Source organism: Hemicordylus capensis, chromosome 10 (assembly GCF_027244095.1).
Source record: "Hemicordylus capensis ecotype Gifberg chromosome 10, rHemCap1.1.pri, whole genome shotgun sequence".
NCBI classification, from domain to species: domain Eukaryota; kingdom Metazoa; phylum Chordata; class Lepidosauria; order Squamata; family Cordylidae; genus Hemicordylus; species Hemicordylus capensis.
The window spans coordinates 29697391-29707701 of NC_069666.1; the positions used below are offsets into that span (position 1 = coordinate 29697391).

At 58.3% G+C, this 10311-nt stretch overlaps 1 protein-coding gene across 4 annotated transcripts in view; it reads left to right on the plus strand.

The window, feature by feature from the left end:
• The window catches only part of RFX7 (regulatory factor X7), a 51241-nt gene extending 43295 nt beyond the window's left edge, over positions 1 to 7946 (plus strand). For all 4 annotated transcript variants that reach the window (XM_053272249.1, XM_053272250.1, XM_053272248.1 and 1 more), the window contains one exon: positions 364 to 7946. In XM_053272249.1, the coding sequence (XP_053128224.1) occupies positions 364 to 3747 (3384 nt within the window). In that variant the 3' untranslated portion in view covers positions 3748 to 7946. The remainder of the gene's footprint in view (positions 1 to 363) is intronic.
• Positions 7947 to 10311: the final 2365 nt, after the last annotated feature.

Here is a 10311-nt window from a genome sequence, read left to right on the forward strand (position 1 = left end):
GAGACCTGGGTGGTTTTATGAATGAAGTCGGTTTTGCTTGAAGGGCAACTCCGGCCGGAAGAAAGGAAGCCCAACCAGTGTCCATCTGCAGCAGCTGGCAGGCGGTTGTGCCATCGCTAGTTCAGCAGGAGGGTTGGTTAAGCATGGGGTGCACAGAGGGGTGTGTGGGAGTTGGAATGGGGTGGGTTGAGGGGTCATGAAGTCGGTGTGGAGGAGAACATGAAAACGTGAGGCCGGGAGAAAGTGGGGACCTGAGGAAAGTGAACGTGATGGGAGAAGGGGAGACTACCCCTCTTGAGACGCCAAGTAGTGGGGTTTATTTCTGCACAATGTCCAAGGCATGTCCTTTTCTTCCCCCAACAGGTGCCAAGGACCCGGCAGCTGGTGACTTCTCCCAGTCCTGTGGGCCCATCCGATGGCAAGGTCCTTCCGCTCAACGTCCAGGTGGTTACTCAACACATGCAGTCGGTCAAGCAGTCACCAAAGACGCCCCAGAATGTCCCCGCCAGTCCCGTTGGTGACCGTTCTGCCCGGCATCGGTACCCCCAGATCTTACCCAAGCCGGCCAACACCAACGCTCTCACCATCCGTTCCCCGACGACTGTGCTCTTCACGAGTAGTCCCATCAAGACTGTGGTTCCTGCTCAGCACATGAACGTGGTCAAAATGACAGCAATATCCCTTGCCCCGAGCAGCACGACTAGCACGCAAGTCAAACACACGGCTCCAGTTGTCAGTAGTTCAGGAACGGCGGAAGAGCTCAGGACTGTCCCACAGATCAGGAATGGGTCTGCGGTTTGCCTTCAGTCTCCGGGATCCAGAGCGAGCAGCGGAGGCTTGACTCCTGCTGCCTCTTCCATTGAGGTCAAAACAGAGCCGGAGGTGGTGCTGGACGAGAGCCTGCTGCAGTGCCAAGAGAACGCGGACCCTCCTCCCGCTGGAAAGGCTGCTCCGAGGATGCCTGCTGGTCAGCAGAGGAGATGCGAAACGGAGCCCCGGAAAGCGCCGGCTGAGGAGGAGGGCGCCGGGGAGGCAAAATCCATCCGGGGCTGCGACCCGAGAGTGGAAGGTCCTGGGAGGAAAGGCCTCCCCCAGCCTAACGAACCCAGCCCCGCCCTTGCCTCGGAGAGTCACCCCACACCTCTGGCTCCCTCGGCTGCTCCTCAGAACTTCTCCCCGGGCAGCATCGGCTCCCACCCCAGTGGGGAGAAGTTGTGCACTAGAAGTCCCCGGAAGCGCCTGCCTCCTGGCTTCCCGGAGTCCCAGGGGCCCCCTGTGAAGAAGCCCTCCGTGGAGCTGGTCTTGGCCGCTAGCACAGATGCCCCCCAAGCGAGCAGCCCCAAGGAAGGGCCGCAGAGGGTGACGGGGTATCTTGTGAAAGGCGACAGCCCTGCTGCTTCCCTTGTGCCAGCGACGCCCCGCAAGGTGACCATCAAGGTCAGCCCTGCAGCCGCAAGTCAGCTGTTGGCCAGCCAGGCCCCAGACGCCGACCTTGTCCTCGGCTCCAGCGGCGGCGGCGGCGGCGCCCTGGGACAGCAGCTGGCAGCCTCCTCGCCAGACATCCGAGTGAAGCTGGAAGGAAACGTGCTCGTCTTGGAGAACAGCTCCCCGGCAGACGGCAGCTTCGCCCCCAGCCTGTGGCAGCAGCATCTGGCGAAGGGCGCCACCTTGGCACCAGTCAGCTTTGAGCAGCAGCCGCCGCCCCCCCAGCCGGAAGCCAGTGCTGTGCCGCTTGCTGGGCCCTCGGGCTCGGAGGACTTTCCCAAGTCTGTCTGGGAGCCGGTGCACTTTGAAGGACTCCCGCAGGCAGCCTTCGGCCAGCCGCTGCCAAGCCCGGGGCAGGAGCCGACTCTGGAGCAGCTCCAAGCCCAGGCGGCAGCCCCATTGCCTCTGCAGCCGGAGCTCCGAGACTTTGAGGACGCAGCGTCTCAGTCGGAGAACTTCTTCTCCTTTGACGACGAGCTGACGCAGGACAGCATCGTGGAGGAGCTGGTGCTCATGGAGGAGCAGATGTCCCTGAGCAACTCCCACCTGTACAGCACTTCCCTGGGCCTGGCCCTGCAGAGCCAGGCGGCGGCTCAGGAGGCGGCCCTGTCCTCACACGCCGGCAGCGCGCACTTCTACCACCCCGCCCACGCCAGCGGCAGCACTCCTGCCCACACGCCCACCCCGACCCCCACGCCCACCCCGACCCCCACCCCGACCTCCGAGCTCATTGCTGGGCCACAGGGCTTGTCGCGGGAGAGCCCGTGCTCCAGGATGGCGCAGACCACGCCTGTGGACAGCGCGCTGGGGAGCAGCCGGCAGACCCCCATCGGCACGCCCCACTCCAACTGCAGCAGCAGCGTCCCGCCCAGCCCCGTGGAGTGCAGGAACCCCTTTGCCTTCACGCCCATCAGCTCCAGCATGGCCTACCACGACGCCAGCATCGTGTCCAGCAGCCCCGTGAAGCCGATGCAGCGGCCCATGGCCACCCATCCCGATAAAACCAAGCTGGAGTGGATGAACGCGGGCTACAGTGGCGTGAGCAACCCGGCAGCCTCCAGCCATGGCGTTCTCCCAAGCTACCAGGAACTGCTGGAGGGCCGGTTCAGGAAGCCCCACGCCTTTGCGGTGCCTGGCCAGTCCCACCAGTCTCAGCCGCGGCACCACGAGACCCACTTTGGCCGCGTGACTCCCGTCTCTCCTGTCGGCGGCAGCAGCAGCAGCAGCAGCAGCAGCTCCACCACCACCGCCACCACCACCAAGCAAGAAGGCTTTGCTGTCCCGGCGCCCCTCGACAGCAAAGGGGCGTGCCCCTCGCACAACAGCAACTTCCGGTGCCGAAGTGTCAGTCCTGCTGTCCATCGGCAGCGCAATCTCAGCGGGAGCACCGTCTGCCCTGTGGCCAGCGTGCTGCGGCCCAGCGTGACGGCCCCGTTCGGCAGCCCCCTCGCCCCAGAGGTCCACAATGCTTTCGCAAACATCCCTGCAGACCCGAGTGCCGGCAACTTGGCCCAGAGGAGTCAGTCCGTCCCCTTGACGGTGATGATGCAGTCAGCTTTCCCGCTGCCTCAGAAACAGACCAGTTCGAAAAAGATCACCAACGTGTTGCTCAGCAAACTTGACTCGGACAACGATGACACAGTGAGGGGCCTGGGGATCAATAACATGCCCTCCAATTACACAGCGAGGATGAACCTGACTCAGATCTTGGAAACCTCTGCAGCTGCCGCGTTCCCCAGTGCCAACGCCCAGGATCTGCTCAACCCTACCCCTTCAGTTTTTGAATTCCAAACACCGAGTTACCTCACCAAGAACAGCAGCGCCGACCAGATCCCTTTTTCTTCTGGGGAGAACCAAGCACAATCGGAGACCAGAGAGGAGGAGGAGGAGGACCAGCAGCAGCAGCAGCAGCATTTCGGCAGCTCTGTCAAGGACCTCTTGGGAGAGGGCAGCCTGCCAGCCAACCCGCAGTTGGTGAGCCAGGTGGCATCGGATCTCGGCAACGTGGCTTCCGTCTTCTCCAGCGACATCAGGTTGACTTCTGATCTCTCAGGCAGCATCAACGATTTGAACACTCTGGATGCAAATCTGCTGTTTGACCCGGCTCACCAGCAGAGCCCGGACGACGAGGCGACACTGGAAGAATTGAAAAACGACCCCTTGTTTCAGCAGATCTGCAACGAATCGATGAACTCCATGGCTTCCATAGGCTTTGACTGGATGGAGAGCAAGGACCACCCTGCTGTGGAAATGTTGGGTTGAGATATATATATATATATATATATATATATATATATATATATATATATATATATGAATGATAATGTATGTAGCACACTGTATCAAGACAGACGTATTGTATTTGTCTTAATGGAAGTGCCTCCTGCAGCAGAAACGTTGACTATGAATTCATTGTGGCATTTTAAAAAAAAAATTGGTCTACCAGCTGCTTTATTCTTCAGCAGGGAATATAGAAACCTACCAATTTTGAAGACATTTCTGAAGGATATGGCCTGTGCCGGAGCCAGTATTAGATTTTAAAATTGACTTCTTATCGAGCATTTCTTGCTGTAGCAAAAGAAGAGGAAGCCAGTCAGGGGTCCCAAGGGTGTAGCCAGTTTAAAGGCCCCTCCCCCCAGCAGGGCTGCTTCCCCTGTTGGTTGCAGGCAGCCTGGCTTCAGGTGGTGTTTCCTGGCCTGCCCCGAGGGAAGGGAGGCTGGGCAGCCCCACAGCAGCAGGGTGGGGTGGAGGATGGCTCCAGGGGGCCAGGGCCAGGGCTCTGTGTGCACACAGGGGGCACCCGCCCATGCCGGCCTCGCTTTCCACTGGAGGGCACCCATCTGGCCGCATGTAGGAATGCACCCAGAGCGGACCTGCATCCTCCATGAGAAACCATTCCAGGGGGCAGAGCTGCCCACAGACCCCGTGGTGGGCTTGGAACGGCCTCTGTTTTTGTTGTGGTTAGAGTATGAGCGCTGGCAGTTTTGCACCAGAGAGTCCTTGTCGAGAAAGGCAGCAGTTGCTTGTGGGGAGGAGGGGGGGAGAGACGCCTGGCTGGAACGGACGGTGGGAGAGAGGTGGACGTGATGCCGGTGCAACTTCCCATGGCAGTCAGTGGGGGCGGGGAGGCGGGCGGCCATCAAGGACAGCAGGAGGGGCACTGCAGCTTTTATTTAAAAGGAAAGGAACCGGTGTCTTCAGTCATGTGAATGTTTACCACCTCATCTTTGGAGAGTACTTTCAGTTTCTGATTTTAATGTTGGTTTTAATAATCTTAGAGCAGCAGTTCTCAAAACTGGGTCCCCAAATGTTGTTGGACTACAACTCCCACCATCCCCGGCCCCAATCCCCTTTGGCCATTGGGGCTGGGGGTGATGGGGGTTGTAGTCCCACGAACTCTAGCGACCCAGGGGTGAGCGCCCCTCTCGTAGAGAGAAAGCCGCTTCGGAGCCCTGAGACTTCATACAGCTGCATTCCATTGCATCACGTGCCCCTTCTGTGGTTGTCGTAGGGATCTTCTACGCTTTTGTTTTATTGTTTCTATCCAGAGCTAGGGTGACCGGAAGTGAGGATGGAGGTCTTGCCACCCTCGGACACCTTTGCAGACAAGCAGTGGCTGCCTCCGTGTTCTGCAGCCGATCGGCGCTGTGAGGGTTTTGCAGCAAGCCCCCTTGCTGCTTGCGCTTTGCAGCCCTGGGCTCCGTCTCCTGGGAGCCGCTTGGGCAGAGGCTGCCTGCCCTCCGTGGCCTGGTCCCCCCCGTCCCCCCCCCGTTGCTCGGAGACTGGCCCAGGAGGCTCTCCCAGGGGATCGCGCCCTGTGCCTTCATCAGGAGGAGTGTGGAGGGGCCGGGGAAAGAGGCGTCCTTCACCAACTGGGGCCTTACGCGTGCAGAAGGGTCTGCATGCAGCCCTCTTCTGCTGCCTTGGGCTCAACTCTGCCCACCCGGATTGGTGGCGAATGGTCCAGGCACACTTCCCCTGGGGCTTGGGACGGGCAGGGCTTCTGCCACATTGCCACTTCTCTGGCTGGGGCAGCTCATTTTCCGCCTTCAAAACTACAAGTTAGGCCCGGTGGGGGGGGGCGCACTCCCACATCTTGCTGCCCACGACCCCTGGCGAGCTGTCATTGCAGCCTTGGGACGTTCTGGCCACGGTCTCCCTGCACGCGACAGTTCCAAGGCCAACGGCTTTGGGCCGAGTCTTGGCTGATGTATTGCGGGGGGGGCGGGGGGGCTCTTTCCCAGGCTGCTCCCCGACTTGCCCTTCATGGTGCTAGAACCCTGTTGCCTCTCGCCAAGCCTGATGGTGCTAAGCGCTTCACTTGAAGTCCCTACGCCCCCGGGAGAGACTGCCTGCGTGGGGCTCCCTAGCTGCTCACTTGTCAGCTGCAAGGGGTGGGTGGGGCGGGCAGTTGTTGGCCACTGGGGCAAAGCCTGCCCATAGAAAGGCAGCCTGTAGAGGTGGGGGCGCTCTCAGGAGGAGGCTGGGGAAAGACAGCTCCCCCCCACACCCCCTCCTGAGGGCCAGGCCAGGGAGAGCCTCTGCACGCAAGAAGAGGGCTGCCCGTCAGTTTGGGGCATGCGGAAGTGAACAGTTGCGCTCCGAGTCGTTCTTAAGGCTTGGTTGCCAGCCCCTCCTTTGGTATTGGGTGTCCGTCGTGTGTGAAGAACCTGCCGCTGCAAAGTGGCCCTTGAAGGCTCTGGACCCTCCACCGCCCTTGGCTCCTCCTCCTCCTCCTCCTCCAGAGCAGCCCCTGAGCCTGAGAGGCCCTCCAGAAGCCTCCTGGGAGAGGAGTGCCCCTTGCCCCGGGGCGGTGTGTGCGCGGTGGCCTCTGGAGGCGGTGGGGGCCCCTGCGTGCCTCGCGGGTCCGGGAGGTGGAATTGCACTTGGGGGGGCCCAGTCGGGTTAAATGATTTTAAAAGTGAAACTTCCCACTCATCATGTGACCACTATCAAGGTTTTTTAAAGGAACCATTTGCAGCCCTTTTGAAATGCCACCGTGAGCTTTGAGCCAGGGTCCCCAGAGGCTGTTGGACTACAACTCTGATGGCTTTTAACCCCTGTGGCAGGGGACGATGGGAGTTGTAGTCCAACAGCATCTGGGGAGCCCCTGGCTCAAAGCAAACGGAACGGGAGCCTGGGTCTGGCGGCAGCCTTTCATGCCCGTGGAAGGGGGCCAGGGTGAAGAAGGTGGTGCTTAGGGGGCGGGAGTGATTCTGGGTCTCCTCCGCGTGGCAGGTGGATGGAGGTGGTAATGATCAGCCCACTGGGCCTGGCAGGACAGTGCCCCTTTCCTGTGACTGAGCCCTGCTTCACACCAGAGCCTGCCTTGCCCAGAGGGGATTTCGGAGGACGGCGGGAGAGGCCCGGAGGCTGTCCTGACTGTGTGTTTACATTCTTGGCTTCCTCACGAGGATGAGAATTCCCGGATGAAATGGTTTGGAGAGCTGCTGGTTTTGGCTACAGACCAGTGAATTTGTACCCATGCCTGGGGTTGCAGGGAACGTGGGCGATTCGGCCGGCTAGCCCATTGGACGCTGTGGGGTTCCTCTGTTGCACTAAAGCTTCTGTTGAACTGTGGCAGGCACATTCCTTAGGATAAATGCAACCAATACGGCCCACAGATTAAGAGAGAAAGAGAGAGAGAAACAAATGACTACAGAAAACTTTTTAACGTGTTTCATTACTAAAAGGCAAAATGTCATCCAAATGACAAGTAAAATTGTCTTATGTAGCAATGTGCATTGATCTCAGTGAGATATTTCTATTTCTTATTCTCTTACCTGAGAATATTACAGCAGGAAAAAAAACTGTTTTGTTTGCCTCACCATGTTAATACATGATCTCGCCCACGTGCATGTGTGTTCAATTAGCTGCCCTTGTACAGTGCCGGCTAGACTCCTGGAAGCACTTGTGCTTTTTTTACGTTTTGCGCTGTATTGAGACTGGTTCTGTGTTGACCAGGCAGGCATAGCTGGATCACCAGTTAGTCATGTTTCTTTTTTATGTTTACTAATTCTGCTTAGTTATTGTTAAATATGTTCTTTTCTCGGATTATTTTTATTGCTCTGGTGTTGGGAAAATCCCCTTGGTATCTTTTTTTTTCATGATGAGAATTCATGAAGTAAAGAATTTGCAAATAATTGCAATAAGCACTGACTTTTGAACTGAACAGAAGGAAATGGTTTCTCATGCAGTGCATCTGAAGTTGATATAAAGTCTTGTACCATACGGTGCTTTCTATAAGGAAAGAAGAGCAAAGCGCCCCCCCCGCCCCCCCCACCTCCCCCTTCATCTAGTGCACAGTCAGATTGTCCCCAGTGGTTGGTTATCTGTTGTACTGCTGGAATTACAGTAGTTGGATATTGCAGTAGCATTTCTGTTGATTTTTTATTGAAAGTGCTCAAAATTTGTTTTTTTAATGTTTTCAGAAACAATAAAACATTTTCTATTAAGCCAGACTTGGGGAGCAGTTTCTTAAAAGTGTGTTGATTTTGAGAAGAAACCCCCCCCCCCAGGGTCTTCCCAAACTTTGACGTATATGTATTTTACATTTCTATCCCACTCTTCCTTTAAGGATCCCAGAGCGGGGTACATGTCCTCACTACAATCTTGTGAGGTAGGTTAGGCTGAGAGGGAACAGATCGGCCCCGTGTCACCCAGTGCGTCTCCTGGCGGAAGGGGGATTTGAACTCTGGTTCCAGTCCAACACTGACCCTGCTCTCTCCAGTGCCTGTCAGGACAGGGTGCAGGTTTGTGCAAGCCCCTTTGAAGCCAGGTGGGGCCTGGCAGGTCTGAAATAACAGCCCTTCGACAGAGCTCTTTCGGCGTCTGATTCAGAGTGCTTCACCTGTAGTATCTTGGCCCTGCGAAAGAGGACAATGTGGTCAGTGCCTTCATGCTGGCTCTCCGGTTTGCTGTGGCTGCCTCCATGGATGCGAGGGGGCGTATCGGAGCAGAGGTGCACCTAGGTAACTTTGGAGCCTGGCCCTCAAGGCCTTTAGAGCCCCCCCCCCGCAAATTGAGCATCATCATGCTCAGCCAGGCGTCCACACCACCCCGGACAGACTAAGGATTGGGGGGGCCTACCCCAGGACCTTGGAGGCCCTGGACTTTGGCCCGGAAGTCCAGGGATGAGAGCACCTCTGCATCGGACACTCGCCCATCTTGCTACTTGGACCATGAGCTTGCTGCTCACTGGTTGTCTGCCACCCCACTTGCGGGGTGTGTGTGTGTGTGTGTGCGCGTGTGTGTGCGCTTCCCTGTCTAGCTGGCCTGAACTTGCCAAGGGTGCCAGGCCCCACCCCGCCCAGAGGTAAGCTGCCCTCTCTAGGCCACTCTCTGGACCAGCCATGCCCCGAGCACATGGAAAGGCCTCTTCTGCTTCTCCAGCAAAGGGCTCCCCCTTGCCAGGGTCGGAAGCACGAGGCTGTCGCTGGCCTGCAGTGCTTTTCCCGACCAGCGGAACCATGTCTGACTGCGGGAGGCTCAGGCCAGGGGCCTGGCCTGATGAGCCGGAGGGGGGGCGGGGCGGGGCGGGGCGGGGGCCAAAGCAGGCTGGGCTGCCTCCCACCCCACCTTGGTATGGATGAGAGCTGGGCTGCCTGCAGGCTGGCCATTTGTGCAGCGGAGGAGGCAGGAGCCCTTGGGGGAGATCCAGACGGGGGGGGGGCTCTCGGCCCAGCTGACTCAGCACTGCCCACGGCACTGGCTGGCAGCATCTCTCTGGGGCTTCAGGCAGGAGGTCTTTCTTCGCCCTCTCTGGGGATGCTGCCCAAGACTGAACCTGGCACTTCCTGGGCGGTGGCTTCCCTGGGTGCTTATTACATTTTTTGTGCACTTTTTATTATTGTGTACATATTTTGTGTGCTCATTACATGGATGTCTGGCCTTCCTCCCCTTGACGGCCTCTTGTAAAACATGTGGGGTGAAGAGGCCCCTGAACTCCAGGTCATGGGAGCACCTGGACTGGCCTTGGATGGAGCCAGCCTCCCCCCCCCCCCACCGCCCTTCCTCAGCACCTGGTCCCTGAGATGGCAGGACGCCATTTCCCCAACCCGCCGTCAATATACAGGGGAGCTGCCATGCACGGAGTCAGACCTTCAGTCCATCCGGCCCAGAACTGCCTACTCTGACTGGCAGAGGAGGACCCTGGAAATGCTGTTGGGAGGTGACCTGCTGCGTGCAAAGCAGGCCTTCTGCCACTGAGCCTTCTTGGCTCCAGGGTCACGACTGGTAACAAGCTGGACTTGTCGTGAGTATGAATGGCCCCCTGGCCTTAGCTAAGCAGGTCGGCCTTGGTTTGCATTTGGATGGGAGGGGGCTCAGCGCAGCTGCCTGCTTGGTTGCATACAGAAGGGGGTCCCAGCCAGGTGGGCCACTCCAGGTAGGGCTGGGAGAGGAGAGACTTTGAAACCAGGGTGGCCACTCGCCGTAGACCACCCTGAGGGGGTGAGACTTCACCACTTGCTGGTAGGGCGCCATAGGAGAGCAGAGTGCTGATGGCAAGCAGTCCTCCTCCCCTGCTTGTTTCCTGTGGCCAGCAGTGAACTTCCATTGATTCCTCTTGGCAAGCGGTGGTCTCCCTGCTGCTCCCTATGCGGGCACCTAGAAATTTAAGCAGGGTGCCTAGTTCAGGCTATTCAGAGGTCGAGGGATTCAATACAAGCTTGACTTGTCCCAGGCAGCCCTCTTTCTGTTCTGGTGCTTGGGAAGGGCCCAAAGGCAAGCAAAGGCCCTCTCCCGCTCCTCCACAAGGGCCCTCACAAAGTCTCGGGTCTTCAGGAGCCAGGCAGTGGCCCCGTCACCAAATGACCCGTCTGCCCG